The sequence below is a fragment of the Macrobrachium nipponense genome, chromosome 45 (assembly GCF_015104395.2).
Source record: "Macrobrachium nipponense isolate FS-2020 chromosome 45, ASM1510439v2, whole genome shotgun sequence".
Taxonomy (NCBI): Eukaryota; Metazoa; Arthropoda; class Malacostraca; order Decapoda; family Palaemonidae; genus Macrobrachium; species Macrobrachium nipponense.
Window position 1 is genome coordinate 1,329,878 of NC_061105.1, and position 19,382 is coordinate 1,349,259.

At 39.1% G+C, this 19,382-nt stretch overlaps 1 protein-coding gene across 13 annotated transcripts in view; it reads right to left on the reverse strand.

Moving 5' to 3' along the window:
* The window catches only part of LOC135214262 (protein lap4-like), a 225,576-nt gene that overhangs the window by 22,486 nt on the left and 183,708 nt on the right, over window positions 1-19,382 (reverse strand). For 11 of the 13 annotated variants that reach the window (XM_064248366.1, XM_064248365.1, XM_064248360.1 and 8 more), the window contains 2 exons: window positions 5,771-5,959; window positions 8-169 (listed from right to left, as the gene is read on the reverse strand). In XM_064248366.1, coding sequence (XP_064104436.1) covers window positions 8-169; window positions 5,771-5,959 — 351 coding nt within the window. The remainder of the gene's footprint in view (window positions 1-7; window positions 170-5,770; window positions 5,960-19,382) is intronic. The other 2 variants (XR_010314317.1, XM_064248368.1) reach the window with 1 other exon arrangement.

Consider the following 19,382-nt stretch of genomic DNA (forward strand, 5'->3'; position numbering starts at 1 on the left):
TTTGTACCTTCATCTCTGTAGAGTCAGTATATACATCATCTTTATTATTTAATTCCTCTTCTACTCTAGTTGGGTCTTCTATGCTGCTAGCTGTCTTAACTGGATTTTCATTTGCATTTTCTGCATCAGTTAGGGAAAGTGTCATCAATGTTTCTCGGCAAGTTTCCACCTATAAAGTAGAGAGAGTATTATGGAATTTTTCAAGGTAAATTCTGTCTATGCCATATAAAAAATTAAAGTGAAACAATTATAACCAGTGAAATGCTGCTTATCATGCAGTAAGATAGAAAACAGTCTTACAGTTAGCTGAAATTCAAAATTTTCTCTGAAATTCAAAATTTTCTCTATGATAAAATCATACTTTATCTTCAGAGAAAACAAATCAATACAAGCAGTATCCAGAGTGGTATCCACAATGACAAGTGATAATAAATAAAATTCATTGTCGATTAGGTTACACTGGAGGCTGCCAGCAGCATTGCTTGAAAGAAAAATAAAAAATTTAGCCAAATAATTTTACAAAATGAAGTTGGAAAGTTGGAAAGACTTCTTTCCCGAAGACGAGATCTGATTAGCACCCTCATAACAAGAACTCCATTACTTAGAAATCATCACCAAGCAAGCTATCATTATCCCAGTTACTATATTTAGTTTTGAAGCACAATGTACATCAAGAGATTTTGCCTAATTCTTCAACATACTCAGTTATGGATAACCAACTGTTATTTTTGTTTGACTTTTATTTTATAAAGTAAGTCTTTTTACTCAAAATTCTGCTGCTTACATCAGCGGCCTAAACATACCAGCAGACCAAAACTTAAACTTTGATAGGCCATAGTATACAGTACCTTGTCAAAAGCACACTTAGCCTAGCCTACAGCCAGACACAAACTAAAACATCTGCCAATATAAGACAAAATAGCAATATGTATAATTGTAGTAAATAGCCAATGTTAAATGGAGGTACTTAGTAGACACTGACCCCAAAAGAATTTGCCTACTGTTCATCATCGCACAACTTTTTTTCAATTTTGATCTGTGCTGTACACTATACCAGAATGCCAACTAGTCAGCAACATGCCACTTCCCTTTTTCTCCTCAAATATCTCCAATTACTTAGCAGTCTTTGAACTCCACTCTTCTCTGCTACTTCTCTTGTGACAAAAGCCAATCAAGGAACTCCTGCCATATCATTTACTACTGTGAATTCTTCTCATATACTACTTGTATCTTCTTCACTATTGATCTCACTAAATGATAATGTATCAGTATTTGCTTCATGTGTCTAAGCACTTCTTTCATTTCTAAAATTTATTTAAAAGGCCTTCATTTGATAAAAGGATTGCATATACAAAATCCCTTTTCCAATAATTAGATACTTTGTTGGTCTAATGGATAACATGTAATAAATTAGATTTCACAGAGAAAAATGTTTGAAAAAACAAAGTGAAAAAAATAAAGTAAAATTCTTAAAAATAATATGGGATATGTTGTATTCAGTGTATTAAATCTGTAAATTCAACATACCGTAGGCAGAAAAGTTTGAGTATACTGTAATCAGTTATATGACTAAATTGTCAATTCCAAACCCTATTATGTTAATTCCAAACCCTATTAATCATAAATAGCCTTATTTTGTTCAATGGCTCTTCTGGGCACCTCAACTTACTAAATCCTGAAAGACAGGCCACATGCATATGCCAAAAGCACTCTCTGCCATCCTACAAGGTATCTTCTCCAAGATGAGCATAATTCCTCCATTTGGTATAATGTGCCATTCCTTTTCACTGATTCTATCACTTCCTATTTATCTATTCTCCATTCTCATAGTTTCACTGTATTAGGAAACTTTTATGTTTTACAGTTATTTTGCCTTTCTGACAGGTGGTGTCACTGCTGCCGTATGGTAGTTGTGAGTACTACTTGCTTTTGTTGCAGTAAATATTTCCAGTACTCCTTGGGCATTGCCTACTCATCACCTCACCTTGGCTTAATTTTTTTTACCACTGCCAAGGAATTATAAAATATACATTTAGTATTTTTTTTTCCTGTAATTTACAGTGACTTACAATTACCGTTTTATGTTCTAATTTACTACAGTACTTTCTACTTATTATAACTGACTGTAAAATAAGTTCATATTCTCCTTGTTAATGGTTGATGTTCATAATTTTTTAAATTTTAGGATTTGTTTTCATTCCCTAATGTCAGTGTCCTAGTATTTATGGGGAACTTGAGAAGTCACTGGGATAATTATTTTGATTGGTATTTATTTCCCATTACTTCTGTTTGTATAATTATGATGAATTTTAGTACGGAATTCATTGCACCACATTGTACTAGGAAAGCACTTGCAGCTCCTTATGTTCTTTATGACAAGGATCTACATTAAAGGTCCCCTTTATTTAGAAAGCGCCTGTGTGTGTGAACTGGTCCATTGATCAGTGATTAGTCTGTGCCTACGAGCGGAAGATATATATTTCACTAACACATGTTACTTACCTGCAGTCACGACTGAAGTTTCTTTAGAAAAGGTCCATGTCCACAATGCTGCCTACTTATACCAGAATGTTGGAAGTGCAATTATTTGTATGTTGTGTCACGCCATCTGTTTTTTCTAATTGATGACTTGCCCTCTTGGGCATTTCCTTCCCTAGCTTTGCCTTATCCTGTGCTTCAAGTCTTTGTCCTTACTGTTAGTTCCAGAGACCTGCTGATGCATCTACTATTGATCACTTGAAGAAGAGGGTATTTTCTGCATTCGCTGCTGACTGTTTGTTCACCTGCCAACAAGCGATGGTGGGTCTGTAAACTTCAGCAATGTCCACAGCATTGCCTCCTCTACTCATTGTAGACTGTAATTTCTCATGACACCTTCAGTATCTATGTCACCAACAGACACCACCATAGCTACTGTGACGTAACCTGAGGTTCCATTATCCTTAGCAACCGTGACCTTCACTGTACCAGCAGCTTTCATTGTAATATCATGCCAGTTGTCACTGATTCTGGTTCTGGTCTTGTATCTTCTTGTGCAGTCATTTTCTTAAGCTACTCACGGAATGACATTCCTCTGTGAATCATTCTTATTTGTGGCCAATACCCATCCCCCTTCCAAGTATATATTCTGATGTGCAGTAGTAAACAATCTTCTCTTAACATACATAATTTTCTGCAGTTGTCATGCCTTCTATTGTTTCAGACCATCTACAGATGTGTTTGCAACCACTATTGGTCAGGAGTCAAATCACTTCTTCTGCGTCCTCTGTAACTCAGCATAGGCTATGGTACTATTCTCCCTCTTATTACCCTTAAAGCAGGTACTTAGCATTGTAAAAATATTTTTCAATGATTTTACCTCTGTGATGTGACTTGTATGACAAATTTTAACCGTTTTAAGGGATATAGGTCATTCATCCTCATGACTATATATCAGTTTAGTCAGTTTTATTTTTATTTTCTGTATTGGTGAAATATGGGCAATGTTCAATGTAAGGGAAATGAGTTTGATTTTAAGAAAATGTCTTGACGTATTCAAGTTACGTTGTGACGTCATAGAAGACAAGATGGCGGCAGCGTGGGGTAGAAAAGTAAACAATAACAGAGCGGGAAGAAGAGGACACATAGAACTGGTGTTTGGTAGGGTAGGAGAGAGCTCTCTGTCTTATAGGAATTTGTGGGTTGTAAGTCATGTTGAGATGTTCAAAGTCATAAGCTGGAGTGCAGTACTGGGACCGAGGAATGTGAACAGGTGGGTAGATTGCACATTTGTGGCATATAGGGAAGATTAGGCTAGGAAAATATTCAAAACTTATTCTTCATATCTAGTACACAGTGAACATGTGTTTTCCTGGAGTACCTGTATTCATGCCTCATGTGACAGGTGCATGTCTTGCATTTGGACTTACTGGCTACTTTCAATCCATTATTATAATCAAATAATGAATGGGGTTGTAATGAATAACACTGTAACAAAATGAAACATTTTTCATACAAAATAATCATAAAATATTAGGCTATGTATGACTGTATTTTGCATCTGTGTTTCAGAATTGAGCAAGTTGGTGTGGCTAAGAATCATTGCATGGAATAAGGCAATAATTACTGGGCTTGTAAAATACAAATTGTATTTTATAAAAGAACAAAAATAAAAGAATAAAAAATACCTTATTTCAACACAAAAATAAATCACCATTCACAAGGAATGTTGAAATAACATACCAATTTAAATAAAAATACATCACCATTCCAAGGGAATGTTGAAATATCAACATACCAATTTATTTGAAGAGATTCCGTACGTTACCTAAAAAGAAAGGTGGCATCTATGCAATAGTAACAGGAAAAAGTAGTAGTTGAAGACATTAAGAAACAAATAACTACAGCAAGGAAAAAAAAGACACAGAGAATACCAAGTGACCAAAGACATGACACCACAAAGACATATAAGTTCTATAAAGAAAAGTGTGGAAAAGGATTAAGTAACTATGATGACTAGGAAAAACAAAGCTAGTAAACGAGTATGAATCAAGAAAAATTAGGTGCAGAGGTTGCAACAGTAAAAAGTTATGAGAAAATGACAAGCTTTTTGCAGGTTCTTGATACTGTCACTTTAAAATCTAGCTTCCAAAGAATGCAAGTGTGTATATATTTCTTGTAAAACATGTTATCTGATTTAGTTTATAGGTCTCAAATTATGTCAAATTCTTTGCAAGTTTGGTTAGAATTTTCATAGTAGAAGTGCTTCATGGAAAATAAAACTTTAAAATCGATTTTAAAGTGACAATAAGACATCTCTGTTATTCATTAACAATTACATCAGTCCCATCAAGCATGCCCTTCACTATCCAAGATTCAGCTTTAGTGCCCAAGTAGTTTTAGCTTGCTTGAGGTGCCTCAGGTGAACGACTGGCATAAGTAGGTAGTTGGCGATGCCCGGTTTTCCCCACAGATCATGTGGAGGAGCACATAGATACTGCACTATATGGAACACCATGTTAAAACTGCAAAAGGACAGTGACTTCCTTCCAGCTGAATATTCAGATACTACAATGAAGAAGCAAGATGTGACCAGTCTGCTGCCACAGTTGAAGAGTGTTCTGCATAATGGCTACTGAGGGTAATGGCTGTCCAGCTGCCATTACTGCGATCTACTTTGCATGGAGGTGAGGAAACAGTTGCTTCTACTCTTGCTAAAAGTGAAGAAAATCAGCTTGGGGAGCAGTGGACGCAGGCTCAAGAAGATAAAATAAATACAGTGCCATGATAACAGCACTTTGCTGTGTAGAAACATTCCCAAGCAAGCTCATAAGACTAGGGGGAGACTACTATCCTTGCTATCCAGGATGAACCACATTTCCTTAACTAACTTTTTCTAAATGTTTCTTAAGTAACTATACAAAAATAATTGTAGCATAAGCTTCCTCTAACTAATGTACAAACGGTCTAAACAGCTTACAATTCCTAAATATGGTGAACCCAAATCTATAAGCCTGTTATATGCACACTGAAACCTAACAAAAAATTATATGAACTTTTTTTTTTTTTTTTTAATATGGCAAAAAAATCAAGTCTTACCACATTTACCTCTCCCCATGAATACAAACTTTTCAACAACAATACATCCAAGATTTGACTGTATAAATAAGATGCTATAGCTAAATATGAAGAACAAAATTTGTCTACCTACTAGAGACTAATTGTAATATATTCAATCTCCCCCATGCCTTTTTCCTTAAAAGAGCTAAAGTACCAATTATTCTTAGGTCACCTCACGCTCTATGATGCGTTCAACAGTCTCCGTGGTCTGCACGGTCACTTCCCCTGTGCTGGGGTCCACAACAGGTACGGTCTTGCGCATCACTTTCTCAGACAGGACACGATCACGTTCGGCAATAGTCCTAGTCTTCTCACTTGGCTGAGGCACCACAACCAGTTTGGACCATTTGCGAGTGAGGCTCTGACCCAAGGTAACATAGCTGAGCAAACTACTAAACAAGCTACATCGACTTTCATTAAATACTGTGTGACATTTATCAAAAGGTATCTTACATTCATTATGAGTTATTTTTATTTTTAAGAGCTATTAACAGGGCCATATTTCAGTGCTTTGCAATAAGTTAACTACAATGAATACACTAAAAATTTAAAATGTGAATACTTGTTTATACAAAAAATATACAGAACATATACATGTGCACATCATGTGCGCACATACATACATCTAGTTTTCAATCTGTCTATCTACTTAACCCACTATTTAAAAGTATATAAAAATATGTATAAGGTGTATGTAACTTTGCCATGATAAGTAAAATGACTTAAAAAACCTAGTATGTGGTCATAAAAGATAATCTGAACGATGGAACCTTTCATTTTAAGATATCAAAGCTGGAAGACATTTCATAGTCTGAGTAAATGAATTATTTTTAATCACTATTTAGCTTAACAAGATCACAAAACTCAAAGCATGAATCTCGGTCCTAGTTGACAGTTGTAGGCTTTATTAGAATTGTTGAATTAATAGAAAATAAGGAAAATTCTGGAAATACTAATCTGATAGTTTTGTTAGTAAAGGATTGTACTGATGACATTCATATCTAATTGTGCAAGGTTTAAACATTTTGTAATGATAAATGTCTATGTGCGCAGGGTTTTTAATCCAACATTCTTACTCATTTTCATCTCTTTGATATTTCTTGTTTTCATTCTTATGCCTTATTTCTACTAATAGCCTCCCAGAGGTAAAACTAGACTGACCAAGCTACTTCTTCACATTTTCTTTACTTGTAATATCTGTATCTATATTACTTAAAAATATTATCTGAGCTGGTATCGTGCAAAACAGAACCCATATTCTTGATATACTACAGTAATCCATGTTTCCGGGCATACTTTTTTATAGCTTCCTAGTCATCATAATGGAATTCTTCATTAGCATTACTTAAAATGTGCCATGGAAGCCATAATATAGACATTCACCACCCAACTATCAAGAGCGAGAATGTCCACTGTAAGTTATAACACTAACCTGAAATGTTAACTCCTCATCCTTTTCCTACTTGAATTTTTATTCTTTAAAACATGAATATATTTTTTGGATCAGCCCACAAGTCTAAATATTAATTTTTTGGATCAGCCCACTAGAGTCTAGAAATTAAGAGTTAAGTGATCTGGTAAAAACATTATTCATATTAAAATGCAAGTAACTTTCCATTCCATAAGCAATATTCAACTGGTATCCAATTTCACTGGTCATAGTCCCATATTCATGACCAAATTTTTAATAAGATTAATATATTAAACTTAATTAAATTCTTTGTCAGCACAGATTTTATTTAAATATATTGTTGCCTAGTCGATAACTGCACAAAAGGTAAAGTGAGGGTATTCCTTTACCATGAACTTACTTTTACATCTTAAATGCAAAAGAAATAACTGCATACATACTGTCTGCAATACATTTCATGCTTGCCATAATCAATTTTGGGCTTGCAAAGTTCTTACTTTAACATCAGCTTATTTATACATCGCACGTGAATCCTGAACAGTTCTTAATACTGGAAACTTCAGATGGCTCAGGTAGCCTGGCAAATGTGCATACATTACTTTGGGTATTGTTGAATTACTCTCTTATTTCTGGCAACTGGTCAACAGTTCTAGAGATTACCAGACTTTTACAACTGTTCACTATTATTTCTGTTTATTGTAATGTTTTCCATTCATTCCTTTTTAATTTAATCAATTTTCTCTACTGAGCAATATACTACGTATTAGGATTTTTCAATGAAACCCTCATATTTGTAGTCTTTTTACAACAAAATTGAGGAAGTTTTCGTTAGTTTCTTTTGGAAATATTTTTTTAACCAGTGCCAAGGATTTTCACTCTCGATTTTTACAATCATAATGATTTTTTAAGTGAAAGTAATCAATTACCAAGGGTTGTTAGCAAGTTATCATTTTGGTTTTAAAATCATCTGACAGTACCCTTGGAAAATTGTGTGTGGGGATTATAAACTCTAGTATCCCATCCTGCCCCCCCCCCCCCCCACCCCCCCCCCCCCCCCCCCCCCCCCCCCCCCCCCCCCCCCCCCCCCCCCCCCCCCCCCCCCCCCCCCCCCCCCCCCCCCCCCCCCCCCCCCCCCCCCCCCCCCCCCCCCCCCCCCCACCCCCCCCCCCCCCCCCCCCCCCAAAACTATTTAAGTACATATAATATATGCATGTGCTTTCCCATTTTCGTTGAATTTTCATGAAAAAGATGAACTTAGTTATATTATCTTCATACATATTTATATTACGTGTATCTTCTTTGCTCTTAACGAGCAGAATTAACCACTTGGCAATTATGCATTCACAATTTTATCTAGACCTAAGTTCTCAGAAGCATAATGAACGTATTCCACAGATTCTTACTGCAAGACATTGCCTTCTATTTTCCTTAATAAAGCTTTCTTATTCTTATTATTTTTTTTTCAGTTATAAAGATATACTGGCATATCAGGTAAGCACTGTTTTAAGATGCCACTCTGGAAAAAAAATCATACTTTAATAAAAACCTAATTCTTTAACCAAATTTCACTCCTGCCAGCCCAATAATTCCACTGTTACTGAATCAAACAACACATTATGTATTCAGTCAATTACAAATGACTTGACAAGAACTTCTGCACATCTACCAAACTACCAGAGCCATTTGATCTTTTCTGCAAGTTAAATGACACATCTGGAATTTGCACAAACCTACATATGCCTCATGTAATGGAAAAATCCATAACATGACTGGCAAAGCTGAGCAATTACTTGACTCTAATGTCTATTACTTGACATTAAAGTATGGTAAGGCTAGAAAAGCAAAGTCTCCATACATTTTTTGCGTGTAAATCAAGTGAAAAGTTTTATGGCAATCAACAATTATCAACTTAATCTTCATCTTTTGAAAGTTCATGCCTCCTTTTAATATGACACTGCAAAAACTACTTGACAGCTTGAGAAAAAAAATGTTCAAAATGCAAATAATGAGGAGACACCAAGTCATAAACAGGATTAAGTTAGAAAAAAATTAATTTGAAGTTTTAAAAACTCAAAATATGTACTTTCAACACTTCAAATTAAAATGTAACATTTTTTTTCAGCGGGAAATATGCTTAAGAAACCAAATATTCTTCCTTCTGGTATCTCTTGGTAATATCCACCCTACACAAAATATGGTTAGTTACTACACTATTTGCTCCTGCCAAGTAAACTACTTATCATGACTAAGAATGAAACAAAACTTTTGTAAAAATGATATTGTTATGTTACAATAAAGTTTCATACATACTTACCTGGCAGATATATACATAGCTAAGACTCCGCGTCCCCGACAGAAATTCAAATTTCGCGCCACTCGCTACAGGTAGGTCAGGTGATCTACCGGCCTGCCCTGGGCGGCAGGACTAGGAACCATCCCCGTTTTCTATCATATTTTCTCTCTTCCACCTGTCTCCTGCTTGGGGGAGGCTGGGTGGGCCTTTAATTGTATATATCTGCCAGGTAAGTATGTATGAAACTTTATTGTAACATAACAATATCATTTTCATACAATCAACTTACCTGTCAGATATATACATAGCTGATTGGCACCCTTCGGTGGAGGGTAAGAGACAGCTACTATATGGAATAGACAGGTAAACAACATATGTTGTAGGTATAAATAAAACCTTGGTTCCTACCTGATAGGTGGGAGACTTCGTGGGTGTTTGCCCAGTAGTCTGCATCACCTCAAGAAACTTTAGCGAGATATGTGATCTATGGCCAAGATTCGTTTTGTGGGTCTGCCGATGGGGTCTTACCCACTTACTCAGCAGAGCCTAAAAGGACTTTGTCAATGTGGGTGCTGATCCACTTATATGACAATACACCTTATGAAGGAGCACACAACCAATCCCGACCACCTGATCCTAACCATATGTTAGAACTAAGGATTGTTACGAGTTTATCCCCGAACTCGTCACAACAAACCGTAACTCAAAAACCACTACGCACACATACATAATTTTTCAAAAAAAAATTTTTTACTCAACTAATTGGATATTACGAGAATTCTCTTATGAACAACATAGACGGCCGCCCGTGCGAGCTGAATCCTCCATTGTTCGAAGAGATTCTCGACCATATCCAAACAGAAGAACAGTATATACATTTAAGGATTGGTGTCGGCTCCCGTACCCAGAATCGTATCTGCCGATACGATAGGACCTAGAGAAAAGCACTTCTCATACGTCACACGCACGTCTTTCAAGTAATGAGATGCAAATACTGAGTTGCATCTCCAATATGTCGTATCTTATAATGTTTTAAGCGACATATTCTTATAAAACGAGAGAGACGTCGCAAACCGCTCTTACTTCATGAGCTTTTACTCTCAGTAGTTGTAATTGTTCGTCAGGACAGACCTTCATGAGCGTCCGTAATGACGTTTCTTACAAAGAACGCTAGAGCATTCTTGGACATCAGTCTTGTGGGGTCTTTTACCGCGCACCAAAGACCTTGTCTAGAGCCTCCCAACTGACGCTTCCTCTGAAGATAGAACTTCAGAGCTCTAACAGGGCATAGAGACCTCTCTGCTTCTCTGCCTACGAGACTCGACATTCCTTTGACTTCGAATGACCTAGGCCAGGGATTCGTGGGATTCTCGTTTTTCGCTAAAAAACAGGTCTTAAACGAGCAAATAGCCGAGTCTCCCTTGAATCCTACTTTATCCTGCAGAGCTTGTAACTCACTAATTCTTTTTGCCGTCGCTAAAGATAAAAGAAATAGGCATTTTCTAGTTATGTCTCTAAATGATGCCAGATGCGGAGGCTCGAATCTATCCGAAGACAGATATTTGAGGACTACGTCCAAGTTCCAGTTCGGAGGTACTGGGTTCCTTAGACTTTGAAAGTCTCAAAAGATCTTATGAGATCGTGGAGATCTTTGTTATTTGCCAGATCTAATCCTCTGTTCCTGAATACAGCCGAGAGCATACTTCTGTATCCCTTTATTGTGGATACGGCTAGATGAGATTTTACTCTCAGGAATAGCAAGAAATCAGCAATTTCCGCTATAGAGGTAGAGGAGGAGGACAAGCTTCTTGGCTCTACACCACCTTCTAAAGACCTCCCACTTCGACTGGTATACTTTCGTAGTGGAGGTTCTGCGAGCTCTCGCGATCGCGCTTGCCACTTCGCGAGAAAAGCCTCTCGCTCTGACAAGTCTTTCGATAGTCGAAAGGCAGTCAGAGCGAGAGCGGGGAGGTTTTGATGGTACCTCTTGAGTGTGGTTGTTTGAGAAGATCCGTCCTTCCTGGTAGGGATCTTGGAAAGTCTACGATCCACTCTACCACCTCCGTGAACCATTCCTGGGCCGGCCAAAAGGGGGCTATTAATGTCATCCTCGTCTCTTTTGACGCCACAAACTTTTTCATTACTAACCCCAGGATTTTGAATGGGGGAAAAGCGTAAACGTCCACTCGAGACCAGTTTAGCAGGAAGGCGTCTACCATCAATCGCTCTTGGGTCTTCCACGACCGAGCAAAACACTGGGAGCCTTTTTGAAATGTATGTTGCGAAGAGATCCACATGAGGAGTTCCCCACAGAGACCAGAGATCGAGACACACTTCCTCGTGCAGAGTCCATTCTGTATGAAGGACCTGGTTCCTCCTGCTGAGCCTGTCCGCCCTCACATTCCTTACTCCCTGTACGAACCTTGTCAGCAGGGAGATGTTCCTGTGAGACGTCCAAAGTAATAGGTCTCTCGTGAGTTCGTAAAGGAACGAGGAGTGTGTCCCTCCCTGTTTCCGAATGTAGGCAAGTGCGGTGGTGTTGTCCACGTTTACTTGCACTACTTGTCTCTCACCAGAGGTTCTAGGCTCTTCAAGGCCAGGTGTACGGCGAAGAGCTCTTTGCAGTTTATGTGCCAGGACACCTGTGCTGGTTCCCAGGTGCCTGACACTTCCTCTGAGCCTAATGTCGCTCCCCAACCCGTCTCCGACGCGTCGGAGAACAACACTAGGTCTGGGTTCTGTGTTCTTAGAGAGATCCCTTTGTTCTCTTCCAGAGGTAGCAACCACCACTGTAGGTGTGCCTTTATCTCCACTGGAATGGGAAAAACGTCCGACAGTTGTCCGGTTTTCCAGCTCCAAGACTTCTTGAGGAAGAATTGAAGTGGACGGATATGAAGTCTTCCTAGAGGGAAGAATTGTCCCAGCGAGGAAAGCGTCCCAGAAGGCTCAACCATTCCCTCGCTGACGTTTGTTGCTTCTCTAAGAAGAGAGAGATTATCCTCAAACCTTTTGCGGTTCTCTCTTGCGAAGGAAAAACTCGAAAACCCCGAGAATCCATCCGAACTCCCCAGATAGACTAGGTCTTGTCTGGGGTCAGCTGAGACTTTCGCGAGGTTCACAAGCAATCCCAACGCCTTGGTCAATTCCAGAGTTAACTTTAGGTCCTCCAAGCACTGTCTCTCCGATCTGGCCCTGATGAGCCAGTCGTCTAGATACATAGAGACATTCACTCCTTTGCGATGAAGAAATCTCGCCACATTCCTCCATCAGGCTTGTGAAAACCTGAGGAGCTGTGGACAGGCCGAAAACACAAGGCTCTGAACTGAAAGATCCTTCCCCCCGTCATGAAACGGAGGTACTTCTTCGACGAAGGGTGGATCGGGACGTGAAAGTAGGCGTCCTGGAGATCTAGAGACACCATCCAATCTCCTTGTCGTAATGACGCTAGGACTGAAGCAGAAGTCTCCATGGAGAACTTCTCCTTCTGAACAAATTTGTTCAGAGAGCTGACGTCTAGTACTGGTCTCCAGCCTCCCGAGGCTTTCGCCACTAGAAAAAGGCGATTGTAAAACCCCGGGAGTTTTTGATCCAGTACTAGTTCTATTGCACTCTTGTCCCACATTTGTTCCACCATCGATCGAAGAGGTATCCCTCAAGCACCACAGGGTCCTTGTACTTGGCTGATAGTTCCCTTGGTATTGACGTTAGGGGCGGAGTATTCAGGAAAGGGATACGATATCCCTTCCTTATGATATTCAGTGAAGACGCGTCTGCGTCTATCAGTGTCCAGGCCTCCACGAATCCCAGGAGCCTGGCACCTACTGGTGCTTGGAGGAGAGAAATGTTTCATTTTCCCTTTTTAAAGAGGGCGACAAAGGCGGACCTACCTCTCTTCTCTGGAGCCTTCCTTCTTGCGGGAGGTCTGGAGATCGGACCACCTCGAAAGGGCTGCATAGAAGTGCTAGGTTCTTTCTTGTCAGAAACTAAAGCAGGTTTCTTCTTCCTAGCCGACTGCGTCAGAAGATCCTGCGTCGCCCTTCTCAGTTAAAGAGGTGAGCCACCTTCCTTCACTAACTGAGAAGGGAACAAATAGTCAGACAGAGGTGCATACAGTAGAGCTGCCCTCTGAGCATGCGAGACTGCCTTTGTTAAGAAGGCGCCATACACCGTCCTTTTCTTTAAAAGACCTGCTCCAAATAATGAAGAGACTTCAAAAAGACCATCCCACCTGTACCGCTTTGTCGATGCAAGACAAAATGCATAACAGGGCTTCAGGTTCGATTCCCTTCTGAATCATGAGCTTTCTTGGACATCACCCCAAGGGACCAATCCAAGAAGTTGAAGACTTCCAATACATGGAAGAGTCCCTTGAGGAGATGATCCAGTTCTGAAATACTCCATGTAATTCGAGCAGAATTGAGACTTGGACGCCTTGAAGCGTCAACTAACGTCGAAAAAATCTGCCTCTGTTGTAGAAGGGAGAGCGATACCCATATTCTCCCCCGTCTTGTACCATATGCCTCTTTTCCCAGCTAACCTTGCTGGAGGCATGCAAAATACTGTCCTGACTAAGTCTTTCTTCGACTTCATCCAGGAGTCTAAGGCGTGTAAAAGCCCGCTTCATCGAGATGGTGGGCTTCATCTTCAGGAACAAAAGACGAGGGCTTCTTCGCCTTCGCACTAGAAAAGAGCGAGCGTGGAGAAGGAGGAGCAGCCGGAGTCAACTCGTCTCCGTATTCCTCAAGAAGCAGGGTAGTCAACACCTTATAGTTGGACAAGCCCTCTCTTCCATGATCGTCATCATCCGAGTTTTCCTCCAACTCGGGATATATCTGAGTTTCCGTTCTCCTTTCTGAACTTTCCTCTTCTGGAGGAGACAAACTCTGATAGGAGAGGGGCTAAGGGAATGAAACTCTTTCCTTTTCCCCGTTTTGATAGACTTGGAAGGCGTCACAACCTGCGGCTTCTCTTGCACTGTAGAAGAGTTCTTGTATGACGCTTCCCGCTCTCCGAGCGTCTTGTATGACGTCTCTTGTTGACGTCTTGATGACGCTTCGCGTCTGGAAGACGCTCCGCTCTCTAAGGGCGTCCTACTCGGCGTCACAATCTTGGATGGAGCGTCACGTCTCAGATCCGCTTGAAATGACGCTTCACTTCTAAAAGACGTCTTTCGTTTTTCTTGTCTTACAACACTCTCTCTTCGAGCAGGTGAGAGAGGACGAGACTTCTTAATTGGAAGCGTCACGTCCTTCCGACGGGGCGCTAAAACTCCCACAAGAGATGACAGTTGTTCCTGAACCGCCATAATTAGTTCTTTCTTGACGCTTCTCCCACGTCTATGCATGACGCCTCTCGTCATCACTCGGGGAAGAAGCATGATGGGGTACTTCCTCATAAGCGTCAGGTGACGCTGACGCCACCTTCGCCTTCTTAATAGCAGCGGGGCGTCATCCGAGAAGCGCTCTGGGCTCGAATCAATGTCTTGCTTCATATGACGCTTCAGCGGTCTCGATAAGTTCGACTCCTTCCACCCTCGTTTAGGTGAGGGAGAGGGAGAGGACGAGAAACACTCGCGAAGGACGCTTTTCCTATAGCGCCCTTGAGCTGGCTGCCATGAAGCAGAGCTAGCTGAAGGGACGTCTGACCGTTGTTTGGGGATTCCCCACGACCTCCTTAAGGCTTTCGACTTTCCTTCTCCTCTGGGCATGGGAGCTTGGAAGAGGTCTAGGCCTGGGAGCGCCGCAGGGACGATCAAACGCCCCCTCCACAACACTGATAGGACTCACTTCACTAAAATGTTCACTATCACTAGCCTTACCTTTCGAGTCAGCCATCTTGGACTTCATGTCTCTAATAGTCGCTTTCAGATTGGCGATTTCCGATGCCGAATCCGAAAAGACACTCTGAGAATGAGATCTATATAGAATCTACAGTAGTAGGGTTAGAATTATCCGTGAAAGGCTCAATAGGCCTTGAACTACACCTTTCAGTCGTCTAACTCTATCCCTCTCTAACTTCTTCAAATAAGAAGTCAAAGTCTTCCACTCTTCTGCATTCAAACCCTCGCATTCCTTACAAGTGTTAATAGCAGAACACTGAACCCCCCTACATTTACGGCATACAGTGTGAGGATCAACCGAAGCTTTCGGTATCCTCACCCTGCAGCCTACATTCACACACATTCTCACACTCACATTAGAATCAGACATACTGAGAAAAAATCCAAAAGAGTATTCCAAACACAGTCCACAGTAGCGAATGCCAAAACACGATCCAAATACGTCACCAAAAAGCCGAAAAACGTTTGATCAAATGTTGAAAAATGAATCTAAGTCAGGAGGTAATAACAAACAATGTTGATACCACCGGCGACAGAGAAAATATGATAGAAAACGGGGATGGTTCCTAGTCCCTGCCGCCCAGGGCAGGCCGGTAGATCACCTGACCTACCTGTAGCGAGTGGCGCGAAATTTGAATTTCTGTCGGGGACGACGGAGTCTTAGCTATGTATATATCTGACAGGTAAGTTGATTGTATGAAATTGTGTTTTAAAGACCAAATTATGCATTTTCTTGTAAAATGTAATGAACTTTTTACTTCTGAAATACTACAGAAATACATACTACTAAGTGCAACCAGTTTCTGTGCCTTCACTCTTATACAAGAATGAGACTATTAAACTACTGCAGTAAGTGTTTGTAGTTTATACTAATAAGAAATTACTACGTACTTGTAGGTTCGAGTCTTCTAAATAATAATGTAAAATATATATTCCTGACTAACAACTTAAGGACTATGCCTGAAAATGTGTATGAAATAAAGATTCTTTCTACACTGTAGACTAAACCATACCCTTCATAGATGCACATTCATTGAAATCCACAGAGTACATTATATAGTACATGTAATATGCAAAATCGTAGTATGTTTTTCTAATACTGAATACATTAACCTAATTTTTAAAAATGACAATATTAAAGAAAAAAAAAACATTTATTTCATGCTGCTGCCATCTTAGAGCAGAAACAGTAACTGGGAGTAAAGCAAGACAAACAGTAATGAGAGAGAGAGAGAGAAACCTTTCTTAAAAATTCTGGAGATTCTATCAAAAGGAAAATTAGCCCAGTTGAAATATTTATAACAGTTTGGAAAAACAGCTTATGCTAACAAATTATACAATTATGATAATGACAATAATAAAACAAGAGATAACCACCTGCCCCCAAAGTTCTCCCACCTCTACTTAAATAAACACCAGAAATTACTAACTTGTCGAATAGTACCTTTCTAAATACTTTCAGAATAAGTCGGGCCCAATAGTTATGTAAGACAGAAGTAGTATACTACTGGATTATAATTTAAAAAACAAGAATTACTCCTATCCCTTTAACTGTTTAATATATTACACATATGTAGAACAAATTTTTAATCTACACGTTCAAGTGCAGACATAAGGACTGGGGTCATCTCAACAGTGGCATTAGGTATAGTGTAAGCACAATAAATCTTTTTGTGTTCCTTTCAAGGTCATTGCACTTGAACAGTAAGCCTACAGAGATTTTGTGAATCATACGCAAATAAAGTATCTTCCTACCCCTCTTTCACCCCATTTTCATCAGTCCTCCTATGCACTAAGAGATGGAGAGAGAATGAGATAAAATTGAATAAGCACCAGAATTGCTAACAATTGCTTCATAGTGCAACTGTGAGGTTTTCCTCCTGTTACACCTATCAACACTTTTACTGTCAGTTTCCATTTCAGTGCTGAATGGCCTCACAGGTCCCAGTGCTTGGTCTTTGGCTTAAGTTCCATATTCAATTCAATTCAATACAGTTAGACAGATATAACACAGACTGTTTTGGGGAAAAAGGGAATTAGATCAAAGCCCCTGTGTACTTCTTTAAACCAGATTACAACCTAATCTCAGGTTTGTAAATATTGACAACAAATTTATTCCCATGGAGACCTAGCCCTTCACACAGATCTGTGGATCCCGCCTAATGAGTGCTTTGTTTTATCAGCTGGTCACCTCCAACTTTACCATCCCACTTTACAGATGTTTCAAGCCACTGGGTAATGCAAAATAAACATGCTGGAAAGCAACTGGAGCACAAAGTCCACTGTACTTCTTCAGGGCTTTCAAGTTACCTATTCACCGTCCAATAGGAAGGAAAGGAAATTGGGAAAACTTTGTCCTCTCATTAAGATGGAGACATGGGTCCAGTCTTCAGCAGAAATTAGAATATAAGCCTATTGTCATGGCAATCAAGTGAGGAACTAACTTAATAACAGAAAGCCCTTAACTTCCACATTAGTTCACCTTGCCAATGATGTTTAACACTTATGATTCCAAAATTTACTATTTAGAGAAGTTAAAGTACCACTTACAAAAATGACTACCTTTAATCTGGTCATGGTAGTCATGGTCTGATTGCCTTACTGGCATCTTTAGTTTCCTTAGTTCCCCTGAGCAGGGACTCAAAAATGTTCAACACTTTCATCACCTTCATATAATTGGTGAAACAAACTTAAAAGGGACATGTTGAGACTATACATACAGTATATACAAAAGATACCAACTGAAGAAAAAAGGAACCATTGAAGATCTGGTAGAGAATAGGTCAGGAGGAGGAGGATAAATATTATCTAAAAGAGGAGAAAGGATACCAAAAAGCCAAGTGACAAGGAAAAAAAAAAGTAGTACAGAGGCACAACTTTCACTGGTATCTCATTAAAGGAGATGGAAGAACAAACATATTTAGAAAAGCAAATTGGATGATAAAAGGTGTTACAGAAGCAATGCACATACAAGATGACAAGGCAAAAATTAGACACGAGAGTCATAAACTTCTGAATAAAGAGAATAAACAAGAAATGGAAGATTTATGCATGAAAGAAGAGCAACAGAAAACTAGACATCTTAAGAGCTTTGGAGAGCCCTTCAGACGATGAAAATCAGTGACATCTGTATAGTATGCCCTAAATTTATATTCTGCATATACATATTTTCCAGTTGCCAAACATTTAAAAAACACAAAGGGCAAATTATAATGATGAATTTCAGAAAAGAAAAATTCAATAAATTAAACTCAACCAGTTCAATTATAAAAAATACCACAGTTTAACCCTTAAATGCCTACTGGACGTATTTTACATCGACGAAAATTGTCTGTCTGGTGCTTAATTGACATAAAATACATCGATGCTAAAAATTTTTTTTTAAATATTCGCGGAAAAATAGTTATAGGCCAACATGGCTTAAAATTTTGAATCAAGCACCTTGAGGGATGCTGGGAGTTAGGATCAAGCTGTTGTTTTGTTTACAAGCGTTACCCAGGCGCGCATGCGCGAATTTCTTTCTTCTCGCACTAAAAAGCAACAGCGACACATCTCGGAAATTATTTTGTCACTTTGTCGTAATTTTTGCACCATTTTATATTAGCCGTTACATAGAGTGTTATATATGAAAATGTGCGCAATTTTATGTGGAATACAACAAAAAATAACCCATGGTTGTAGCTTATATCAGTTTTGAAATATTTTCATATAAATCACGATAAGTGCCAAAATTTCAACCTTCAGTCAACTTTGACTCGACCGAATGGTCGAAAAACGCAATTGTAAGCTAAAACTCTTACATTCTATTAATATTCAATCATTTACCTTCATTTTGCAACAAATTGGAAGTCTCTAGCACAATATTTTGATTTATGGTAAACTTTTGAAAAAAAAAACTTTTTATTTTTCCCTTACGTCCGCGGCGTAACTCTGCCAAAAAAATCTAAAATTTTTTTGTCAGATTTTTGTAATGTTTGCACAGTTTATATTAGCCGTTACATAAAGTTTTATATATGAAAATGTGTGCAATTTCATGTAGAATACAACAAAAAACAACCCATGGGTGTAACTTTTTATCAGTTTTGAAATATTTTCATTATATAACGATAAGTGGCAAAATTTCAACCTTCGGTCAACTTTGACTCGACCGAAATGTCAAAAAACGCAATTGTAAACTAAAACTCTTACATTCTAGTAATATTCAATCATTTACCTTCATTTTACAACAAATTGGAAGTCTC